Here is a 25,674-nt window from a genome sequence, read left to right as displayed (position 1 = left end):
TGCCAAAAATGTGCGCACATGCGCTATTGTGTGTGCGTGCTCACACCCATAATACAATGCCCCCTCATGCATGCCCGGCCCCCCTGCACAAGTGCGCACAACCCCTATGCTCCCTCACCCCCTCACGCATGCGGGCGCGACCCCCCCAAGCCGCCTTTTGGGCCTAGCAGGCCTCCCTGAAGCCTCCGGAGGTGGGAAATGGCCCGTTTCCAGACTTCTAGTAAGCCCATTTTTTGCCCTCCCCAGGCTCCAGAGGCTCTGGAGGCTTTCCTAGAGCCTCCAGGAAGGCAAAAACGGCCTCCCCCAGCCCTCCGGAGGCCCTCCGGAGGCCAGAAATGGGCCGTTTCCGGACTTCCGGTAGGCCTGTTTTTCACCCTCCCAGAGCCTCCATGTGAGCCCTGTACTTACATGGAGAATCCTGGGAGGGGAAGGAAGGCATGGGCATGTGCGCACGTCTCCCGTGTACACGGTAGAAACCCAAAAATTAGCTGGCCGGCGGGAGGTGTGTGCGCATGTGCGGTGGAGCTGACCTAGGGCGACGGCTCATGTGCCCGCGGAAATGTTGTAAAATAGGTTTTTCATTTGTCCAACTGCATCACTCCTAGAATGTGCCGATGTCAGAAGATAAACCACAGTACAACGTGTTAACTGGTCTTGTGTTAATCAGGTATAAAATAATTCCATATTAAGGTAAGGAAACCATAGCTAATTTCCTACTGTCTTGACCCAGCTTTCCAAACACGACAAGCCCTCGGTAGTTGAAGCAATAATTCCTCTATTAGGCATGCCAGCAGCCATGGCAAAAAGTTTCTCTTTCATCTCAGGCTAACAAGTCCGTCCGGCAGGGAGATGAATAGTTGCCTGCCACATCTATTCATCTCCTCCCCCTGCCTTTGATCCCCAGAGCTAGGATGGGGCTTCACTAGTTCTTCCGTCCTAAGGACCGGCCCATAGATTTCCACTGCTCTCCTCTCCTCTGCCTTCTGTGCATCCATGCACCAGGCACTGGACCCAGCTGTTCCTCCTCTTCCTCATCAGCCACCTCCAGACCTGGGGGCTGTTGACTCTCCATCTGAGGGCCCAGGCTCCACCTCTGTCTCTCTCTCTCTGCCAGCTCCATTTCTTCTCCCCACCTTGGAGCTCTCAGGTTGCCTTGATGCTAACCCCACTCCCATGCTGATTCGGCTGCTGGAGGGGCCGGTGGCCAACAGGCCACCTATGTTGAGGATGGTTGGCCATACTTGTAATTAAAAATGACTAAAACAACCATGATTACATTTGTTTAGATCAAAGAAGAATCCCAGCGATCACAATAGCCCAGCAAATCTGGGCTATTTTTTTTAAACATGGTTTCTATTACTCTTTCCACATTACATCTGCCATATTATGATCCAGTATTATTATTATTCCCCAGGAACATATTCAAAACTAACTCTCCCTTTTAAATTTTTAAATCGTTTAATTTGTTTTATAAATTGGGTGTTTTACATTTGTTTTTCGGCCAAAATATTTAATAATTTTAATGGACTTTTAATATTTGTATTATCTGTATTTTATCTTGGCTGTTCACCGTCCTGAGTCCTCCGGGAGTAGGGCGGTATAGAAATTTGATAAATAAATAAATAAATAAATAAATAAATAAATAAATAAATAAATAAATAAATAAAACACGGTTATGTAACTTCTGACCCTTGAGGGCATGTTTACGCTCATGTGAAACGGTGTGATCTTATTTTATTTGCAGAAATCACCATAATAACCAGGTGCCTGGGTATGGAAGGCCACCGCGACAGCTGTAATGACGTCAAATTGTAGATACTAGACTCGGAAAACACGGTGTCAACAGTTTCTTGATTGGAAAGGAGTAATAAAACGTAGCTAGGAAGATAAATACACAAGACCTATGTAGTTTAAATACTTTTTTTAAAAAAAAACATGACTACTAGACAGTGAGAAGCCCAGAGCCAGCTGATGAAAAGGGTTTTTATAATAAGCTTAGATATGCAATAGTGGCAAATATCTGTAGCTCGGGGTATAGGATGTGGGTGAAGGTTCATTCTTGACGTTTGTGGGTTGGTTTCCGAACATTTTGTTACCTGGCTGGGTAACATCAGCAGAATTAGGGGAGGTGAGTGTTGGCGCTCTTCTGTTCTTAAGAGGTTCATGTGGTCAGTAGGTCTTGTGATGGGGAGGTCACGTCAGGTGGGGGTCATGTCAGGTGAGAGTCTTGTGATGGGTCAGGTGTGAGTCACGTCAAGTCAGGGTCTTGTGATGGAACTTGTGATGGGTCAGGTGTGGGTCACTGTCAGATGAGGGTCTTGTGATGGGTCTTGATGGGTCATGTTAGCTGAGAATCTGAATAGAATAGAACCCTGACATAAAATAGGATAGGATAGGATAGGATAGGATAGGATAGGATAGGATAGGATAGGATAGGATAGGATAGGAGAGGGTAGGGTAGGGTAGGGCAGGGCAGGGCAGGGCAGGGCAGAGCAGAGCAGAGTAGAATAATATTGGAAAATAGAATAGAATAGAATAGAATAATGAAGAGTAGAGTAGAGTAGAGTAGAATAGAATAATAAAATAGAATAGAATAGAATAATGTAGAGTAGAATAGAGTAGAATAGAATAGAATAGAATAGAATAGAATAGAATAGAATAGAATAGAATAGAATAGAATAGAATGTTGGAATATAGAGTAGAGTAGAGTAGAGTAGAGTAGAGTAGAATAGAATAGAATAGAATAGAATAGAATAGAATAGAATAGAATAATGAAGAGTAGAGTAGAATAGAATAGAATAGAATATTTGAATATAGAGTAGAGTAGAGTAGAGTAGAGTAGAGTAGAGTAGAGTAGAGTAGAATATTGGAATAAAGAGTAGAATAGAATAGAATAGAATATTGGAATAAAGAGTAGAGTAGAATAGAATAGAATAGAATAGAATAGAATAGAATAGAATAGAATAGAATAGAATAGAATAGAATAGAATAGAATAGAATAGAATAGAATAGAATAGAATAACAGAATTGGAAGGGACCTTGGAGGTCTTCTAATCCAACCACCTGGTTGGGCAGGAAATCCTATATCATTTCAGACAAACGGTTGTCCAGTCTCTTCTTAGAAACTTCCAGTGTTGGAGCACCCACAACTTCTGGAGTCAAGTTGTTCCACTGATTGATAGTTCTCACTGTCAGGAAATTTCTCCTTAGTTCCAGGTTGCTTCTCTCCTTGATGAGTTTCCCTCCATTGCTATCTTGCGATAGGTCTTGTGATAGGACAGGTGTGGGCTGCGTCAAGTGAGGGTCTTTTGATGGGTCTTATGATGAGTCATGATGGATCAGAAGGTGTGGGTCATGTCAAGTGAGGGTGCCCTCTATACTTGGAGTCCTGGACGCTAATAGTAAGGCTTAGATGACTGAACTCCATAATATCCTCTATATTTAGAAAATTGGGAAAAAAGGACTGGTACAAACTCCATTCCTGTAGTTCAAATATTGGTTTTTTTTCAGAATCCAATCTGGGTCGGTCCCCGGGACAAGAGCTTTATTCTTCCGAGCTTTCAGACTCGTGCTGGAGCCCAGCCTCAGGGAACTTCTCTCTAGTAGCTACTTTGGGCTGTTCTGTGCATGATATTTACATGGGGCCTGATTATGTGAGGCTTTTTGGTTATTGATTGGGGTGTTGATAGGCAGACAGAAGACAGACAGAACAACAGAGTTGTTACGGACTACGGACCCCAAAGAACGCAGCACACACAAAATCCGTACAAACCTTAGTTTACTAAATTAAATCAGTCTTTTTCAAATAAAACTTTCTTAACAGCCTACAAGAATCCAAAGAATAAATAATCGTAATCTTACTAGGGTTGGCAGAAAGCCCAGAAGCAATTTGCAGGAAACTGATAAGAGAACTAAGTTCGGGACGCGAAGGAGAGTGAACGAAGTTGTTCCCTGCAAATTGCCTCAGTCATCGTCGTCCTTCCTTAAATAGGCTAGGGGAGTGGCCAATTAGCCCCAAGCCTTACTCTTGAGGAGATCTCCTCCTGAGGAGCCACTCCTGCCTTTTGGCAGCTCTGCGCGCCCGTACATCGAGAAGAGGCTCCTCCTCTTCCTCCTCTTCACTTAAGGGAGCTTCTGGAGGTTCTGAAGGCCCTGGCTGAATCCCTGCCTCTGGCACCACATCTTCTCCAGCCTCCTCATTGTCTGACTCAAGTGCCAGCTGCACAGGCTGCTGGCGCAGCACCACACCAGCCTCCTCGCTGTCTGAATCAGCCACCAGCCACACAGGCTGCAACACATCCTGCTAATATTTTAAAGTGAGCTGCACAGGTGGCCTCTCAGGTAATCGAGAAAGAATTGGCTACTGGGACACACAGGAAGATCCAGTTGGGTGTAGTAGTGAAGGCTTCAGGCTGAAAACCATTTGGCCCATGAATTCTAGTCCCACTTTATGTACAAAACAAGCTGAGTGACCCTGGGCCAGATACAGGGAGTCCTCGACTTTACAACAGTTCATTTAGTGACCATTCAAAGTTACGGCACTGAAAAAAAAAGAGGAACTTGTGAGCATTTTTCACACTTATGACCGTTGCAGCATTCCCATAGTCGCGTGCTCAAAACCCAGGCACTCGGCGGCTGGTTCATATGGCAGCATTCCTGGGATCAGGTGATCCCTCTTTGCGACCTTCTGACCACCAAAGTCCACGGGGGCAGCCAGATTCACTTAACAACCGTGTCACTAACTTAACCGCAATGATTGACTAAACGACTGTGGCAAGAAAGGGCAAAACTCACTTGACAAATGTTTCATTTAGCAACATTTGGGGTCAATTGTGGTCATAATTCAAGGACCACCTGTTTCCTCCCCACCCTTGTCTTGTCCAGGAGTTGAAAGCTCCCTGATTGATTGATTGATTTATTGATTGATTGATTGAATGAACAATGAATGAGTAGCATTCTAAGTAGTGGAAAATAAATGTATGTACATGTATGTATGGCTATAAATGAAACGCACAGATAATGATATAAAATAATACTTCATTATTATATCTGAAGGGTTTTATAAAAATAGAGTTTCTGCGTTTATGGTCTTTTAAAAATCTTTTAATGTTCCATTTTCGATATTGCATTCAATATCCTGTCGTTCTTTTCCAATGAGTTAAAAACCATGCTGAATTACAATATCATTCCATTTTACATTATTGGTCATTTGTAGTTTTATCCACAGTTTAAGGAAGAACCCTCGTTACAAAAACAAACAAATGCCAAAGGGACTAAAATGTAAAAATATATATATATAACTCAATATTTTAATGCATCACAGAAATGATAAAGCATGACAGAGAGGTTGTTTTTTTTTTTTTTTTGCTTTTTCAACAAATCCTATTAAACCAAGCAATATTCCCACTCATTTTCTAAAATAGGATAACCCAAAGCTATTTTAAACACCACAACATTGTAAAATACGCAATACATAATTCAAATTTCACAAGCAGGGTTCCTTAGAGAACATATGCAAAACTGTACACTAAAAAAAAACAACAACCAACATTATAAATAATAATGGGAAATGCTTAAAAAGAGATGAGGTTACCATAATCCGATGTTTTCAGAGGGGACTCTGGAGGACACCTAGATTTCCCTGAATCTGGAAACTTGCCTATTGTCTTCTACTGCAGCTACTTTCATATCCCAGCAAGCAAACTTCAAGTTAACAAGAGAGCACCAGGTTGGAGAAAGGAAATGCATTCCTTTCATTTTTGCATTCATGATTGGACAGGAGAGACGGGGAAATTACGTGTGAAACGGATGTTGATGTATAGTTGAACTTGTGGGTCCTTTCATCATTTTTCCCCTCTTTTCTACTGTTAGTATGTACAAGATGGTTACGTTGAGGCTGATGGAGAGACGTTACAAGAGATGGAAGCCATCTTCCCATCTGAGCTACAACTTTAGAAAGCAGGAAGGACCATGGTTGAAGCAAGTTGTTTTGTTCTGAACATCTGATCAAAGAGCCTTGAAGACTATCTCCAGATTCAAATTTCACCCGCTGACCAAAACCTACTTCCATATCTGATGACCCTAATGAGACAATCTGCTCCTGTTTGGGATTAAAGCTGGCTATGTTCATTGGATGATTGTAAAATAAGTCATACAATCAACTAAAGACATTGAACTAAACATTTGGAATTGTATCATGGCAAACTTCAACAGCTAGTTGCATCCCCGGTTCCTATCACATGTCTTTCAGAGTGGGCAGCTCTATAAAATCAATATAATTCTATAATTATGAAGCAGGAGATGCCACAGGAGTGTTGTAATGCTTCAACTTTGAAGATCATCGACAGAGTCACTGGTGGGATGGCCACCATCAATGTAATGCTCTAGGAAATTGGTGGCGATGGTAGCAATTATGGGACTTGACTTCGTTTCCCCATCTTCCCTGTTCAAAACAACTCTTTTGTTTCCCTGCTGATTCAATTTTCCAACTTCCTTCCACCTTAGGAAGGAAAAGTTGGTTTACAATCACCAGATTAAGTTACGAAGACATAAAACCAGGTTCTTGGTTACGTTTATGTTCTATCAGTACTAGGTATATTTCTCTACATAGGGATTGTAAAACACAACCATTATCCATCCAGTAACAAACGATAGAATTAATGGAATTAATGAATCAATTTAATTGATAAGTTGATTCATCTCTCTAATAGAACACCGCTGAAGAGCTAAAATATTGGTTCATAAAGCCGAGACATGTAATATTTGATTATGCATAAACGTTAAGTGTATTCTCTCTTTTCTAATCTTAATCTTGTCCAGTTTACTCCCCTTCTTATGCTTCTGCCCGGTTCCACATAAAATAATATTAAATCAGCCCCAAAACATTTTCTGCTTCTCAACTTTGGTGAACGTGGCTGCTAGTTCTTCAACCGTCAGTTGACTTCAGCTGCTGTAATCCTTAATCCACCCGCCATTTTGGCCCTTGAAAATCCAATTTCATTTTGCTTTCATTTTCCCACGATTCCACCAAAGGGAACAAGAGGTAGACTGAATTACAGCATCAGAATCGGTCAACCAGAAAGCAAGAGATCCATACAAAGGCATTTTTCTATTCTTCTGAGAAGTTTTTCAGAAGACCGAAAGTCTACGGAATTGAGTGTCAGTATTCTGTTTAACAAATATAAACGAAACCCCCCCCCCACTGCTAATATTAATGATTGAGCGTGAAGAAATTATTTTGCTCCCCAAACAAGCAACATTATCATAAGAAAGATAGAGTAAAAGTTCCCATCAAAAACAGGTGGGACTTGATTGCAAAGTTGTAGCAGCCGCCATTTTGATTCTTCAGACTCTTCCTCCCCTCGCCCTACACCTCTGGTTTTATAAGTGCTTTATTTTGGTTGTGTCAGGCTGTTTCCGCCAGGTGCCGATTATTATTAATACCGTAGAAACTTCATGCCTATGATATTGCATCAAAATGAATCCATTTCTGCATAACGTTGATGGAATGGTGACAGTTTGTTCTCCAGATTGCCAAATGTTTCATTGAAGTGTCTTGTTTCAGTTCTTCTCCGCTTTTATTGATCTCACCTGGTAACCTTCACACGGCGTGATCAGCTCGTCACACGAACCACCGACTACATGAGATCAATAAAAGCGGAGAAGAACCGAGATGCTTCAACCAAAGTCCCATTGAGGAGGTCACCTCGTCCGGAGATAAAACGTTCGGAAGCAAAACAACAAGTCCGGAGAACAAACCACCCAAATATCTACCAATAGTTTCTATCCTTTCTAAGTTGGTTAAATCTTCAGCTTTCTTAAATTCACTTCGATCCCTGGCAGGTCCAAGCATTTGTAAGAAAGTGGCCTCTTTCCAGTACAAATACACACCCAAACTGCTTTTCAATTCAAAGTTATTTCCAGTGAATCACAGGGAATTTACTTCTGAGTAAATCTGCATGAAATTGGGGTGCAGGATCACTTCCTCCACTTTCCAAGAAATGCACATTTAAGCACTTTTAAATTTCACTGATATCAGTAGCAATAAATGGAAGTTTCTCCACTGTAACTTATCAGAGTTTTTTTTTTTTTTAAAAAAAAGCTGAATTTGCCTTGCATTTTTCTTGCAAATATTAAGGTCATGATATAGACTTCCAGCCTGCATTGCTACCTAAGACAACCCCTTTCAAGTCTCAATGACTCTGACAAAAGAGATACAAGTATATGCATTTTGCCTGGATCGCCAAGTAAATGAATTTTCTATCTACATCTAGATAAAATTCTTAATAGTAGCACATTCCAAGAAATGTAGATAGTTTTGCAATAAATGGCATCATGAGGAAAATGATGGATACATTATCAGCTGTTGGAAAATCAGCCCACGAGGCAATAAACAGAACGATAATAACTGGATGCAAGGGACATTAAGCTGTAATAGAGCATAGCACGTCTCAAGATATGGATTTGTTCTCTTTTTGATCTTGGTGACATAATACGTGACCTTGAAGCAAAATGCTAATTTTCTTTTCCAGCAGCATGAGCGTACAATAATCTCAGGATCCAAGGTTTCATCCTGGTTGACTGAAATGGCTTCTCAGTGGCATGAAACGAAAACGGTGGGGAGTTATTTCCACATGCCACCCAAAGTTACGAATCGCAACTTCTTCTGTATGAATTCGTTCCGAATATCCGAAGAGCCTCTTAGTGAAAAGAGCTTCTCCAAATATGGGGCGCGAACCTTATCTACAAATGGCTCTCTTTGATCTGAAGGCTGGTTGGTATAATGCTACATGTCAACAAACTATTGTTTAGAGTGGAATCGGACAACGCACCGTGGCCCACGCACCGTGGCCAATTCGCCACAGTTCTCGCCACGGGACGATTTGAAAAGTTCAATTTAATCATTTAAAATAATTTAATTTTTGTCGTTCGCATTTCATTTTGTCCTTCCTTAGATGTCTTTTCTGTAATGACTCCATTCTACCATTTCTTTGATATTCGTGTAACTCTTGTCCCATGGCAAGTTGGCCATGGCAAGTTGGCCATGGCAAGTTGACCAGGGCAAGTTGGCCAGGACAAGTTGTCCTAGATCCATTTACAGAGCGGTGAACATATTCAGACCCCCTCACACCCGACAACAGAGGTAAAAAGGTTGTGTGTAAGAGCAGTAAGCTTCCTCTCACCCAGCTTTGGGACGTTCCATGAGTTAATACTTCTGGAACACAAGGTTATATTTTTAGGGCAATTCACTTCTTTTAAAAAAAACACATTATTTACATAATTTAATCTTGTCAGGAGGAGAAAACCTTGCGAATGACACCCCCCCTTACCTTTTTCTTCCTCGCTATCTTGTGTCTACAAATCAAAAATGGTGTCCCTACATATCCTACGGAGATACAGCAGCTCAATTCTTCAACAATTGTTCTCTCAATTCAGCCTTCAAACAATTTAGGTCCAAAAAAGACAAGTGCTTTAGAAAAGTCATACATTGCACAAACCACAGAACCTACAGTACTAAAATATATGGAGAGATAATTTCTTTAACACACACCTTAACCGGCACTTTTTGAAGGTTTTTAGAAGATTCGTTTGGTTGAACAGATCTGCCTGGTACACACTATATTACATTATGTTACAATGGCATAGGCCTGGACTCTCCAAAACATCGGATTGAGGGAATACAGTTTTAAAGCTCTCGCTGAAAACCTGATCCAGCTAGTGATATATTATATGATATAGCCCATGGCCAGATGTCCTACTTGTGGGTCTACCGATGCTGAAGAACGTGGAGTAGATTGGACTTCTACAGGACTGCAAATGAGAGAGTCTTAGCAGTGATGGGCAGAAGGACTGTTGGCCCATAGATCTCTAAAAAAAAACCAAGTGGAGTACTTGTCCAGAGGCCTTCCTTAGTCTGGAGACAAGTACAGGACTTCACTTGAGCAGATGTGAGGTAAGGCCTTGACCTTACGGATGATTTGAATGCACGTCTTGAGATTTAGACACAATTTAAGGGTTCCTGACAACGGTTGTTACCCATCCCTGGTTCAATCTTCTCACTGAGTGCAAGTCACTGGCCCACGTTCCCCGTTTTTCCCCTCTAGACAGGCCCCTCAAGCGTTCCATCCTTGGAGCTCCATTCTCAACTTCCCCCTCTGCTACAATGCTGTGGTGCTCAAGTCCGCTTTCTCTGCTTTCGTTCCTTTGGAAAGACAGTTCTCTTCATCGGCCAGCGATACGGGGTTCTCGTGAACTTCCATCGTTTTCGTGTGCTTGGCTTCTTCGCTCGGGGTGGCCTCCTTGTTTCGACAACGTTTGCAGCAGCAGCAACAATATCTGCCACAGGCAACGCCTGCGGCGGTTATGACTTCGTCCCAGGGCCGCAAAGAATGCATCCATCGAGGAAGGAAATCCCAACTTCGGAGCTTCTCCGGGAGCAAATGTGGCTTCTTCTTCTGCAGGAAGTGGACGGTGAGCACCAAGATCAAGGCCATGAAGATGGGGACAGCCACGGCCACCAGGTAGGGCCAACCGGCCACCGAAAGGCCGAACACGGCCAAAGGGATCAAGAAGAAGCAGGAGAGGAGGTAGAAAATGGCGAACCATCGGTACTTGGCGGTGATGTTCCCCAGAGCTTTGGACAAACGAATGGGGATACGCATAAAAGGAAATGGGTACCAAAGGATGATCCCCGAGATATTGAAAAAGAAATGGCACAAAGCGATCTGGAAAGAAAACAGAGTTCAAAGGAGACGTCAGAAGAATATCAAGACAGCGCATCGCATGTACATACCATGCATTTTGTCATGCTTGGACACCATTTTTTTCGTTGGCTCTTCAGGCCTGCCACATTTACTACTGTGGGAAACTGGGAGGGAAGATTGTATGGAGCCAGGGCAATATATAGTCATAATAATATTCAGGGGTGGGCTTCAAAATTTTTAGCAAGGGTTCTCTGCTCTGTTGCTGGGTGGGCATGGCCTAGTCAGCCTCCTGCACCATGGTGGGAGTGGTTCCCTTCCCTGGGCTCTGGAGGCTTTTCTTGAGCCTTCGGGAGGGCAAAAACGGCCTCCCCAGGCTCCGGAGGCCCTCTGGAGGCTGGAAACGGGTGTTTCTTCCAATCCTAATCCGCTTACTCCCACTTACTACAAGCTGCGTTTTTGAGTTGGTAGCTAAAGTAGAAACACCAAGAGTTTCTGCTTCTTTCCTGAATCAGCAGTTTAAACTCTTTGGTTTGAAGGAACAAACTAAGGATGGCCTTTTTAGACCTTAAAGCAAATGGTCATGGCTGAAGACAAAGTAAAAACTTGAGAGATAGGAATTGTAATTGTACCCTGTTTCCCCGAAAATAAGACACCCCCTGTTAATAAGCCAATCGGGCTTTTGAGCACATGCGCTAAAATAAGCCCTCCCCAAATATATTTAAACACAGAGCTGGAAATCAGGTAAGACGGCAAGAGGAGCCCCATCTTATTTATTTTATTTATTTATTTATCAAATTTCTATACTGCCCTACTCCCGGTGGACTCAGGGCAGTGAACAGCCGAGATAAAATACAGATAATACAAACATTAAAAGTCCCTTAAAATTATTAAATATTTTGGCCGAAACACAGATTAAAACACCCAATTTATAAAACAAATCAAACGATTTAAAAAATTTAAAAGAGGAGAGTTAGGCCAGGCCAGCCTGCTGAAATAAAAAAGTTTTGAGAGCACGACGAAACGTGCGCAGATCCAGGATCCTCCGTATCTCTGGGGGGAGCTCGTTCCAGATGGTAGGTGCCCCCACAGAGAAGGCTCTCCCCCTGGGGGCCGCCAGTCGACACTGTTTGGCCGACGGCACCCTGAGAAGCCCCTCTCTATGGGAGCGTACTGGTCGGTGAGAGGGTATTGGTAGCAGAAGGCGGTCTCGTAAATACCCCGGTCCGATGCCATGGAGCGCTCTAAAGGTGGTGCTCCACGCGCCCCAAAATAATAAGACCTCCCTGAAAATAAGGCCAAGCGCGTATTTCGGGGTTGAAAAAAATATAAGACAGGGTCTTATTTTCGGGGAAACACGGTAGTTGAATTATATGTTCTTTCAACAGAAGAGGCTTTCGAATATCAAAAAGTGCTCACCTGTAAGGAATATTTCAGTCGGTTCCCAGGACTGGCCATTGCAGCTAGAATAGCTGTTGTGGTTGTCCCAATATTCGATCCCAAGGTTAGTGGGTAGGCCCGTTCTATGCTTATAACCCCAATTCCTGAGGGGAAGAAAACGGGAGGAATTGCATTGTTTGATTGTAATTTTAGATAATGCCCTAGAGTTCAAAACCTTTCATCCATTGAGCGAGTGGCTTTCCCAGAATCCACAATTCTAAATCAGAGTAGGATGCTTGCTGTCAAATGTGGGGAAATCCAGGCAGTTCAAATAAATATAAAGGTTTATTTGCAAGCTTAAGCGCTCTAAAAGAATCTGAACTACTAACAGTCGAAACAAATCGGTGATAGAGAGGAGCTGTGTTGGCACAGTGGTTAGAGTGCAGTATTGCAGGCAAACTCAGTTCAAGGTTGACTCAGCCTTAGTGCACTTGTTAAGGTAGTAACCCGGTTATTAAGTGAATCCGGTTCCTCCATTGACTTCACTTGTCAGAAGGCCACAAAAGGGGACTACGAGACACTGCAACCGTCATAAATATGAGTCAGCGGTCAAGCACCCAAATGTAGATCATGTGACCTTGGAAATGCTGCAATGGTCATAAGTGTGAATAATGGTCATACGTCCCTTTTTTTCAGTGCTGCTGTAGCTTCGAACGGTCACTAAATGAAGCGCTGAAAGTCAAGGACGATTGTATAAAATATAGAAGCTATCCCATTGCAAATCAACCCAGCAAATGAAAGATAAGAGAGATTCTACTTTGTGTAAATGCACACACAAAACATAATAACAAAAAGCCCTTTATGCTACAAACATTTCATGAAGCTCTTACCAACAAGAGGAGTGATAGCAGAGGTGAAGACTGAGCTGCTTTGAACAATGAAGGTCATCCCGGCTCCTACCAGCATAGCCAGATAACCAGTTACCCAAGAAAACGGAAACGGAAAATCTGGAAAACAGAGAAATAAAAGATGCTAGATTTATGCAGCAGGTTCTGTTCTACCTAATCCATTGTCTTCAATATTTATAACAGAATAACAAGAGTTGGAAGGTCTACTCTACTCTACTCTACTCTACTCTACCCTACTCTACTCTACTCAGCTCAACTCAACTCAACTCAACTCTATTCTATCCTTCCGATATTCTATCCTATTCTATCCTATCCTATCCTATCCTATCCTATCCTATCCTATCCTATCCTATCCTATCCTATCCTATCCCATCCCATCCCATCCCATCCCATCCCATCCCATCCCATCCCATTCCATTCCATTCCATTCCATTCTATTCTGAACTTCATTTTACTCTACTCTACTCTACTCTACTCTACTCTACTCTACTCTACTCTACTCTACTCTACTCTACTCTACTCAGCTCAACTCAACTCAACTCTATTCTATCCTTCCAATATTCTATTCTATTCTATTCTATTCTATTCTATTCTATTCTATTCTATTCTATTCTATTCTATTCCATTCTACTCTGAACTTCATTCTCTACTCTACTCTACTCTACTCTACTCTACTCTACTCTACTCTACTCTACTCTACTCTACTCTACTCTACTCTACTCTACTCTACTCTACTCCATTCCATTCCATTCCATTCCATTCCATTCTATTCTATTCTATTCTGAACTTCACTCTCTACTCTACTCTACTCTACTCTACTCTACTCTACTCTACTCTACTCTACTCTACTCTACTCTACTCTATGCTATTATGAACTTCATTCTACTCTACTCTATTATGAACTTCATTCTATTCTACTCTACTCTATTCCAAAAAAATACATTTGACCTAATAACTGCTAGGAAGAAGCCACTTTTTAATTATCTTTTTTAAAACTATTTTTGCACTTTTTGTTTTTTTACAATTTTGGTTCAACCTTTGTTTCATTTCTGGCACTTTTTTTGCTTTTCTCCCTGGCTTATTCTTTTTCTCCCTTCCTTTCTTTATATTCCCTTGCTTTTTTTTCCTCTCTTTTTGTTGAAAACAAAATTAATGGGAAAAAAAATTAGATGCCGAAAAGAAAAAGAAAAACAAATAAAAACCCCAGAAGAAATACTTACCAGTATTGAGTGTTTTCTTGATGACATTTGCGACTTGTCCTTTCAGGACCGAGTTCAGCAGTTTAACGATTAATACCAAGCAAGTGCAAAGGACCAGTAAAGAGAATGCGAGCAGGATGAGACCAATGGCCAGATCCTGGAGCTGAGATCCTACAAAAATGTGCTTGCCTGTGGAACGAGAAGAGACAAGTCAACAAATGCTAAGCAACTTATGTCCCATTGGGGCTGAAATGTGACCACATAACATCGTCAGACAAGGAGAGAACAGCTGCAATTCCTGTTCTCTTTCTCTATTTTGGAGAACAGTGTATGGAATTGCACAGTGATGGCATTCAGCCGGTTCAGGCCGGTTCAAGTGAATCGGTAGTTAAATTGCTGGCTGGCCCCTCCCCTCCCCGTCCCTTCCAGGAGTCCCCACGTGCCCCGTTTTTGCTCCCAGGAGGCTTCAGGGAGGCCTCCTAGTCCAAAAACAGGGCACGGGGGCCCGTTTTCACTCCGAGGAGGCTTCAGGGAGGCCTCCTAGGCCCAAAACAGGGCACGGGGACAGGACGTCCCACCCCATGGCACATTTTTGCTCCCGGGGGGTGCAGGAGGCCGAGTGCCACCTGTCACACCACTCTGATCACGCTCACCCTGGCCACGCCCACCCAGCCGGTCATTAGGGCATTAGGTCATTAGTTGCCTTAAACAGGAGATCTTTCATAGTGGTATTTCTGGCCCAATTTATATCTCCTAAAAGGAACCTGCTGCTTGTGGTTACAAATGGTGGATGTTTAGGATCTGCTCCTACTTCAGGAGGTCCTTTGGCCACCATCCAAAGCCACGAGTGATCTGGTTGACCTTCTAACAGGATGGCTGCCACCTTCTTCTTAATTCCAGCAATGAAGTGTCTTGGATTATATAAGCCCTCTCTCCAACCTGACATTTTCCTAGCGTCATATCTGGTCATCCCTTGTTTTGACAACGGATCTTATACAGTGGTGAAATCTAAAATTTGTTACTACCGGTTCTGTGGGTGTGGCTTGGTGGTGGTGGGTAATGTGACTGGGTGGGTGTGGCCAATTTTTTTTTTAACTTTTAAAACCATTTTTTCTACAACCTCTTCGGCGTTAAAAAAAATGCTTTCAAAAGGTTCTGACGATCCCAGTTGAGTTGCCTGATCGGCAGAGGCTTTTGATGATCAGGCAACTCATCTTGGATCATCAGAGACATTTAAAAGAAAAAAAGCCTCTACCGATCATGAAAATCAGCTGGGATCATCAGAGGCTTTTAAAAGCCTTTGACGATCCCAGCTGAGCCGCGTGATCATCAGAGGCTTTTTTTTAAAAAGCATTTTTTTCAGCTGAAAAAGTTGTAGAAAAAACGCTTTTAAAAGTAAAAAAAAAAAAGCCTCTGATGATTGTGCGGCTCAGCTGGGCATGGGGCAGGGAGGCAGGGATTTTTGGTACCGGTTCTCCGAACCACCCGCCTCCATCGCTACCGGATTGGGCTATCCGGTCCGAACCAGGAGCATTTCACCCTTGATCTTATATCTTCAGAGAAATAAGGCCACCCCTTTCCTTACATTTTTCGAGATACTGTGTATCCGAAACGTTTTTGACGGTCCAGGTCATATTTCCACCGGTCCAGCAAAGATCTGGAGACGTGCAGTTTTCAGATGCTGGGACGGTCATATTCCGTTCAACCTAGGCATTGACATAAAATCGTTCGATGAAACTCAGTCTATTCATGTTATGCTGATTTAGGCTCTTTTATTATTATTCGAAACCAAACATGACAGCCAAAAAGAATTCACCTCAGCGGTGGAAATTATGGAATTATGGACTCTTCCATGCTGGCCATTTTTCTACCTCCCAACCTCACCCCATCACCGTAAAATGTTAATTCAAAGAATAAGAGAATCACAAGGCTTAAAGGGCCTTTGCAAGTCTTCAATCGCCTGCCAGTGGTGAAATCTATTTTTTTTTACTACCGGTTCTGTGGGCGTGGCTTGGTGGGAGTGGTATAGCTTGGTGGACGTGGCTTGGTGGGTGTGGCACAGGAAGGATGCTGCAAAATCTCCATTCCCTTCCCACTCCAGGGGAAGGATACTGCAAAATCTCCATTCCCTCCCCACTCCAAGGGAAGGATACTGCAAAATCTCCATTCCCTCCCCACTCCAAGGGAAGGATATTGCAAAATCTCCATTCCCTCCCTACTCCAGGGGAAAGATACTGCAAAATCTCCATTCCCACCCCACTCCAAGGGAAGGATATTGCAAAATTTCCATTCCCTCCCCTCTTCAGGAGAAGGATATTGCAAATTTCCATTCCCTCCCCATTCCAGGGGAAGGATATTGCAAAATCTCCATTCCCTCCCCACTCCAGGGGAAGGATACTGCAAAACCACCAAGCTCAGAGAGCACCAAGGACCCCACAATCCTCCTCTTCCTCCTCCTCCTGGCTTCTCTACTCTTTGAATTTTTATAATATTCAGCATTCTTCAGGCTGGATATATTTATGCGTATATTCAGATTCTAGGAGATCAAAGGTCAGTACAGGTAGTCCTCGACTTACAACCGCAATCGAGCCCAACATTTCTGCTGTTAAGCGAGACATTTGTTAAGTGAGTTTTTGCCCCATTTTACCGCCTGCCTTGTCTCTGTTGTTAAGTGAGTCCCTGCAATTAGTAACCCGGTTGTTAAGCGAATCTGTCTTCCTCACGGACTTCATTTGTTAGAAGGTTGCAAAAGGGGATCACGTGACCCCATGGTCAACACAGCGACCGTCATAAATCTGAACCAGCTGGCAAGCCTCTGAATTTTGATCACGTGACCATGGGGAAATGCTGCAACGGTCATAACTGTGAAAAATCGGCATATGTTTTTTTCAGTGCTGTTGTAACTTTGAACCGTCACTAAATGAACTGTTGTAAATCAAGGACTACCTGTATGATATTCTATTTATATAAAGGTAAAGGTTCCCCTCACACACATATGTGCTAGCTGTTCCTGACTCTAAGGGGTGGTACTCCTCTCCGTTTCAAAGCCGAAGAGCCAGTGCTGTCCGAAGATGTCTCTGTGGTCATGCGGCCGGCATGACTCAACGCCAAAGGCGCACGGAACGCTGTTCCCTTCTCACCAAAGGTGGTCCCTATTTTTCTACTTTCATTTTTTACCTGCTTTCGAACTGCTAGGTTGGCAGAAGCTGGGACAAGTCACGGGAGCTCACTCGGGATTCGAACCGCTGAACTGCCGACCTTTCGATCAACAATCTCAGCGTCTTAGCCACTAAGACCCTGCATCCCTTTACTTATTTATATTATAAACTCTAGTTATATGCTCTTTCCAAAACAATAGACACAATCCCAGGCTGGATTTTCTAGAGGAATGAACACCCAGAACATTATCACACATTATCACCGTTACGGTTTCGTTCACTGATTAATAGTTATCAGAGAGAAAGAGAAAAGTGACTAATTCAGCAATATGCCAGGTTCTTATCTGCATCAAATGACCCCTTAACTCAACACTCACCAAGCTCGTTTTCGTTTTGCACCAAACTTTCACCAGCGTTTTGTTTTTTGCCGATTCATCACCTGTAGCGATTGCACTGATGACCGATTTATCGAGCTGTTAATCAGAGGGAAGCAAAAAAAAAAAATGGAAATACCATTTATTGGGTCAATTGAAGAACGCACATTACATCAGATTCATTTTCTCCTGCGTTGCCTTTTCCAAAAAGCCAGCCCATGGTTTGAAAAAGCTAACACGACCTCAAAATAAAATACAACTTATTTGCAAAATGGATCTCGGCAACGATCGGGCTGGGCAGTGTAGTGGCAGGCTGGTGGGCCAGCGCATATGTGCATAAACACACAACTCGACTGCAAGATGAACCCCACGCGCATGAGTGTGTGCGCCGGCCCACCGCTTGCGTGGCCCAGTTGCAAAGAGGCCACGGCCTGGGGGATTGGGGACCCCTGCTCTATCGTGACCAAGAAATGTTTTTGTTGTTTGTTTCCCGTTTATTCTGATCTTCAGGACAAGCTTGGAAGATTCAAATAGACTAATGATACGAAACACGCATTGTGGTATTTCAATAGAAGAAGCTGCTCTTGTGTTGTTGTTGTTTTGTGTGTTGTGGTATTAATTTGGCGTCTCTGGATGCCCAGAACAGAATGAAATGTATCCTGTACAAAAATACATACAACGGGCTTCCAGATAGAATATACACCAGAATTGTTTCTTCTAGGAATAATGAAAAAGAAATATGAAAAAACAACAACATGTATTATTCTACGTATGACAACGGCGGCAAGATTGGCATTTGTGCAATGTTGGAGAAGTTCAAACATACCCTCCGAAGATTTAATAATTAGGAAGATATTAGATTGTGCCGAGATGGATAAAATGATATTGGAACTGAAAGAACTGATGGATTCGGACTTTTACATAATATGGGAGAAATGGTATAATTGGACTGAAGATAGAAAAAAAGAGGAAATAACAGATAGTAGATTCTGTAAAATGATATAGAGTATAGGAGAACATTAGTGTGGTGATATGTAAATGGTCACAGTTATGCACAAGAGTTGAATAAGAATTGTTTAATTGTTAAAACCCAATTTTTTAAAAAAAGAAATGTATGCTGTACAAAAAAAAACAAAAAAAAAAAAAAAACCCAGGATTGCCAGCACAGAACAAGGATAATAATGTTAGATTAAATCAGGGGTCGGCAACCTTAAACACTCAAAGAGCCATAAAGGTCCTAACCGGAAACCTCCCATTGAATTATGGAGCCAACCGGAAGTCCAGTTCCCCCACCATAGAGTCTCCTCCTAGCGTGGCATCCTTTTTCCTCTGCCGACCAGAAGTCCAGTTCCCCCACCATAGAATCTCCTCCTAGAGTGGCATCCTTTTTCCTCTACCTGTCCTAACCAAAAGTCCTATCAATTGTGGAGCCGACAGGGACAGGGAGCCACAGCAGAGGGATAAAAGAGCCACATGCAGCTCCAGGGCCACAGGTTGCTGACCCTTGGATTAAATCAAGAGGAGCAGCATTAGAATCGCATAATTCTTCCAACCTTTCAAAAGAGAAGGAAGAATATGATTCCAGGAAGATTTTTCTTTTCTCCAAAAAGAAGATAATAAGTCTGAAATATCTGTGCAGCAATGATATTAGTTATCTAGAGTAGAAGGTTTTGATTTTCTGAAACATCAATTAGGCTTTGAAGATGCAACAAGTTATGAATCTTAGAATTAGGTATCAAGAATCTAAAGAGATTTATATGGGTGAAGACTTATTTGGGATCCTGAGGTTGGAAAGACAGTTGTTTGCATATTCTTTGCAGCACGCTTCTCAACAATAAAATCCATAAAATTCACAGGGTGCTTGTCCCAAAGGAATTTTTTCAAGAGGCAACTGGACTTACTTTGTTTTTCCTTGAAGACTTTTCGCTTCTCACCAGAAAGGCTTCTTCAGTTCTGACTGAATGGGGGGAGAACGGAAGGGTTTATATTCCTTGCAGTCCTCTGATTGTTAGTACTCTCTCTGAGAGTCGTTGAGGCCACTTGGAGTCCGTTCATTCCCCGCCATCCAATCAGAACTGAAGAAGCTTCTTGAATGAGAAGCGAAATGTCTTCAAGGAAAAACAAAAGAGGTCCAGCTGCCTCTTGAAAAAGCATCTTTGCGACAAGCACCCCATAAATTTTATGAGTTTTATAGTTGAGAAGCATGATGCAAAGAACATTCAAACAACTGTCTTTCCAACCTCAGGATCCCAAATAAGTCTTCACCCATATACATCTCTTTAGATTCTTAGACTTGTCGAATCTTCGAAGTCTCGTTGGACATCTTGTTTGATGTTTCAGAAAATTAAAACAATGAAAATTAAATTTTTATTGTTGAGAAACATGCTGCAAAGAATATGCAAAGAACTGTCTTCAAGAGGCAAGTGGACTTTTAATTAGGGCATCTTTTGGAAACTTGACACTGTTTTTTCTTTGAAGACATTTCACTTCTCATCATAAAGCTTCTTGAGAAGAAGGAAGAAACAGGAAGGAGGAAGGAGGAGGAGGAGGAGGAAGAGAAGAGGAAGAAGAAGAAGGAGGAGGAGGAAGAAGGAAGAATGAAGAGAAGGAGAAGGAGAAGGAAGAAGGAAGAAGAAGGAGGAGGAGGAGGAAGGAGGAGAAGGAGGAGAGGAAGAAGAAGAAAAAGGAGGAGGAGGAGGAAGGAAGGAAGAAGGAAGAAGGAAGAGAAGGAGAAGGAGAAGGACGAAGGAAGAAGGAAGAAGAAGGAGGAGGAGGAGGAGGAAGGAGGAGGAGGAGGAGAAGGAGGAGAGGAAGAAGAAGAAGAAAAAGGAGGAGGAGGAGGAAGGAAGGAAGAAGGAAGAAGGAAGAGAAGGAGAAGGAGAAGGAGAAGGAAGAAGGAAGAAGGAGAAGAAGAAGGAAGGAAGAGGAGGAGGAGGAGATGAAGAAGAAGAAGAAGAAGATGAAGACGAAGACGAAGAAGAAGAAGAAGAAGAAGAAGAAGAAGAAGAAGAAGAAGAAGAAGAAGAAGAAGAAGAAGAAGAAGAAGAAGAAGAAGAAGAAGAAGAAGAAGAAGAAGAAAAGTGAAACATCAAAGAAAAACCAGAAAGTCCAGTTGAGCACTTTTGGGACCACCACGACCAGGATGGCTGAGAAGCTCCATGGATATTATGGAGTGCTTTTTTCTTTCATTCCTAGCATTGAATTAGTGAAGGACTAAGAGGGTTCTGAGCAACCGGTCCTACTAAACATTACATAAATAAGGGAAGAATTTACCTGGATGATGAGTTTTGTGAAGGGATCGGTGATGACTTTTAGCAATTCAGGGGCATTTTCCCCGCTTTCCAGCTGAAACGAGTCCACAATAAGGCTGGTCAGGCGGAAGAGATACTGAGAAATAACTTCAATGGGCAACAGTACAAACACGGAAAGCCAGTTAAAGAAATCGTGGACAGTGGCACCCGCAAAGGCCCTGGAGACAAACAGACAGAGAGCGATCAGAAGAAGTTCAGCAGAAAGGCAACCAATGACATAAAAGAGGTTCAACAAAAATAATATATTCTTTTTCTTCAAAAGTATGATTGACAACATAGCCAGGTAGAGGATTCCTGCTATATTCTTTGCTTCGTGGATTTTCTGGAATAAGAATGGAATGGGAAAACAGGATGATAATTGATAAGGTTTGTTGCTCTTCTGGCCAAATTGATTTTTTCTTTTCTTTTTAGAACCTTTTAATCCCTTTATTCAGGGTGGAGTTGAGGCGACTGAATGGAGCAAAAGCTCGACCTGATTCCCCATGGAAATGACCCCGTCTGATGGACCAAGCAAGCAAGCCAACATTACCATCAGTTCACCAATGGGAGATGTGGAAGTATTTTTTCTTTTTTAAATGGTTGTATTGGAGATACGGAAGGAAGTGTTGTGGTCTGACAGCAGCCTGCAAAGCTGGCAGTGGAATCGGACAGTGAGGAGGCTGGGGAGGGCCATGGGCCAGTCCTGGAGTCTGGAGAAGGCCCGGACGAGGGCTCTGAGTCGGAGGCAGAGATGGGGCCAGGGTCATCTGAGAGTGATGCAAAGACTCCGGAGCCCCCAGAGTCGGACAGCAGAGAGGCAGAGGAACAGGAGGAGCCTGTTCCTAGTGCATGCATGTGCAGAGATGCCAGAAGGCAGGAGCAGCTAAAGCAAAAGGGACAACTCAGGAGTAAGGCCAGGAGATGATTGGCCCCTCCCACAAGGCTTAAAAGAGCAGCAAAGGCTCGTGGGCTCTTTGTAGGAAAGCAACGTTGCTAACTCTGTTTCCAGTCAGCATCTCTTGTTTGTTTCTGAACTCCGGGGGCCTTTGCCAAGTAAGGCCTTTGGCAGTGTCAAGGGAGATAAAGGTTGGTGATTATCCCGAAGGACTTCTTCCAAAGGACTTTTTTTGCAACTAATTGGGGCTCAGCTGGGAATGAATGTAATTCTCAGCTGTTACAATAAAATAGGTTTTTTGGGACTAATTGGGTATTGCAATGACTCAGTAAGCCTAGATCACAACATATAATTAGCTTTTTATGAAGTAGTTTTATTGCATCTATGTACAGATAGCTGTTAAATGAGTTTTGTCCCAATTTACCACCTTTCTTGCCACTGTTGTTAAGTGAATCACTGCAGTTCTTAAGTTAGCAACACGATTGTTAAGTGAATCTGGCTTCCTTATTGATTTTGCTTGTGAGAAGGTCGCAAAAGGGACCTGGACAAGGGCGAACGTCATAAATATGAGTCACTTGCCCAAAGTCTGAATTTTGATCACGTGACCACGGGGATACTGCAATGGTTGTTAATTAGTACAATCGAGCGGGTTCCAATTTTGGATAACTTGGAATTGCGTCGCTTGCGTTCAGACTTAGGTATTGCATACAAAATTGTACGTAGTAATGTTTTACTTGTAAATGATTTTTTTTTGTTTTAATCGCAATAATCCGTGTGCGAACAACCGCTTTAATGCAACTCGTTCTAAATTTGACTGTAAAAAATACGATTTTTCATAATAGAGTTGTCAAAGTCTGGAATGCCCTACCTGATCCGGTTGTCTCAGCTACAAATTTTCATAGTTTTAGTCACAAATTGGCTTCTGTGGACCTCACTTCATACTTAAGTGGTCCATAGAGGGGCCTGCATAAGCGCACTAACGTGCCTATCATCCCTGTCATTGTATTTTTATATTATTCCTATTTTCATTTTTGTTTGACAACTTACAATTAATTAATTAATTAATTAATTGTGAAAAACAGTCAAAAGTCACTTCTTTCAGTGCGATTTTTGAATGGTCGCTAAACGAACTGTTGGAAGATGAGGACTGACCAGGATTGTTATTAAAGGTAAAGGTAAAGGTTCCCCTCGCACGTATGTGCTAGTCATTCCTGACTCTAGGGGGCGGTGCTCATCTCCATTTCAAAGCCGACGAGCCAGCGCTCTCCGAAGATGTCTCCATGGTCATGTGGCTGGCATGACTCAACACCAAAGGCGCACGGAACGCTGTTACCTTCCCACCAAAGGGGGTCCCTCTTTTTCTACTTGCATTTTTTACGTGCTTTCGAACTGCTAGGTGGGCAGAAGCTGGGACAAGGAATGGGAGCTCACTCCATTACACAGCACTAGGGATTCGAACCGCTGAACTGCCGACCTTTCGATCAACAAGCTCAGTGTCTTTAGCCACTGAGCCACCGCGTCCCTCGAGATTGTTATAACAGATGGTATAAACATTTACATTTTATAGGTACTAATTTTATAGGTTTTCTTGGGTTGTCTTTCTTGGCTATTACCCTTATTGCTATTAGCATGTCTTAAGATAAGAATGTGATACCTTCGGAATTCATTCCTGTCACCAGCCTGCATCAGTGCCACAATGGTGTTTGTAACCGAAGTCCCAATATTGGCTCCCATTATGATCGGGATAGCATGCTTAACACTCAATACTGCAAAAATAAACATAGATATAATAATGATTACAGGTGAGAATGAATGAAAACTAGTGGCTCATACATGACTGCTTCAGTGCATGGAAGGTACTGAATTCCAGTTCTCCCAATTCCTTTCTACCAAACTTTATACAAAATATAAACAGGCGATATAAACAGAGGCACAGAATCAAAATCACGTGAAGTATTAGTATGCTTTATAAATCTTTAGTAAGGCCACACCTGGAATGCTGCATCCAGTTTTGGTCACCACATTACAAAAAAGATATTCAGACTTTCGAAAAAGTGCAAAGAAGAGCAAGTAAGATGATCAAAGGCCTGGAGACTAAAACATATGAAGAACGGTTGCGGGGATTGGATATGGCCAGCTTAGAGAAAAAGAGGAACCAGGGCTGACATGATAGCAGTCTTCCAGTATTTGCAGGGGTGAAATTCAGCAGATTCTGACAGGTTCTGGTGAACCGGTAGCGGAAAGTTTGAGTAGCTGAGAGAACTAGCAAATACCACCTCTGGCTGGCCCTAGAGTAGGGTGGGAACGCATGCACCCAGCCTCAAAAACATGCCTAAATAAGACAGCCTAGAGCAGGGGTGGGCAAATGTGGCTCTTTTACAACCTGTGGACTTCAACTCCCAGAATTCCTGAGCCAGCTTGGCTGTCTCAGGAATTCTGGGAGTTGAAGTCCACAGGTTGTAAAAGAGCCACATTTGCCCACCCCTGGCCTAGAGGCAGGGCAGGTGGGCGGGCCCAGCTGAAATTTCCACTACCAGTTCGGGAAAATCAGTCTTAACCAACTGAATACCACTTCTGGAGATAATGTATTCATTTTAGACACTTTGGATAGGTTGTGACATCATAATTCAATGAAGGAAAGGTGGAAGGTAAATTTGTAACGGTACTAGAGAATATAAGACAAATGTATTGATGAATTACGGTGTGTCCATTGTACCTGCGTACACATGGTCCACCCCAGTGGTGGGTTTCAAAATTTTTTACTACCGGTTCTGTGGATGTGGCGTGGTGGGCATGACATGGCTTGTTGGGCGTGGCAGGTGAAGGATATTGTAAAATCTCCATTCCCACCCCACTCCAGGGGAAGGATACTGTAAAATCTCCATTCCGTCCCCAATCCAGGGGAAGGTTACTGCAAAATCCCCATTTCCTCCCGATTAGCTGGGACTTGGGTGGCAGAGAATAGACAGGGACGGGGCCAGTCAGAATTTTTACTACCGGTTCTCCGAACTACTCAAAATTTCCGCTACCAGTTCTCCAGAACTGGTCAGAATCAGTGGTGGGTTGCCCCCGGTTCGGACCGGTTCGCAAGAACCGGTAGTAAAACCGGCGGGAAGCCCCTCCCACCATCCAGGATGTCATCATCAACAATCTGCGCATGCGCAGAAGCAAGGCGCGGGCGATCCCATTGCAAGACGGTGGTAAAGGTAAGTAGAACCCACCCCTGGTTAGAACCTGCTGAAATTCTTGTACCATTGTTTTCTCTTGGAAGTTTTGGCTGGGGATTGTTTATTTCCAAACTAAACAACCAACCCCACATTTGTAACACTGGTAGAGAAAAACAACGGCAGCAGAATTGTCCCCTCCTGTTTAAAATACCCATAGTTGTATGACAGGCTATTTCTGAGCGGACGGCTGTCTTTGTTATTTCCTTATTTTGTGGCTGTCAAACTCTCGAAAGAAGTTATAAAATCCAAAAATCTGTTCTATAGTTGACTCACATGAAGAAGACACCATGCTGACAATGATAGAAGAAGACGTGCTAGAACTTTGCACCATCACTGTCACCAGAACACCGATGACCAGGCCTGCAACGGGATTTGATAAGACGGAACCATCCTTGAAAATGTCTCCTGCTGCTTTGCCTGTAGAAATAAAACTTACAGGTAGTCCTCGACTTGCGACAGTTCATTTAGTGACTGTTCAAAGCTGCAGCAGCTCTGAAAAAAAGTGACATATGTGCCCATTTATCCCACTTACAACCCTTGAAG

The 25,674-nt window shown here is 42.9% G+C and overlaps 1 protein-coding gene across 1 annotated transcript in view; it reads right to left on the bottom strand.

Moving 5' to 3' along the window:
* Positions 1 to 10,157: 10,157 nt before the first annotated feature.
* The window catches only part of SLC34A2 (solute carrier family 34 member 2), a 34,367-nt gene continuing 18,850 nt past the window's right edge, over positions 10,158 to 25,674 (bottom strand). Inside the window, 9 exon segments of the mRNA XM_070948629.1 lie at positions 10,158 to 10,724; positions 12,120 to 12,244; positions 12,971 to 13,087; positions 14,209 to 14,376; positions 15,773 to 15,893; positions 17,723 to 17,818; positions 20,993 to 21,188; positions 23,559 to 23,670; positions 25,405 to 25,548. Coding sequence (XP_070804730.1) covers positions 10,158 to 10,724; positions 12,120 to 12,244; positions 12,971 to 13,087; positions 14,209 to 14,376; positions 15,773 to 15,893; positions 17,723 to 17,818; positions 20,993 to 21,188; positions 23,559 to 23,670; positions 25,405 to 25,548 — 1,646 coding nt within the window.

This window comes from Pituophis catenifer, unplaced genomic scaffold, assembly GCF_029215685.1.
Source record: "Pituophis catenifer annectens isolate HBS135680 unplaced genomic scaffold, rPitCat1.0.hap2 SCAF_8, whole genome shotgun sequence".
In the NCBI taxonomy this organism is placed as follows: Eukaryota; Metazoa; Chordata; class Lepidosauria; order Squamata; family Colubridae; genus Pituophis; species Pituophis catenifer.
This window is presented reverse-complemented; position numbering and strand designations above follow the sequence as displayed.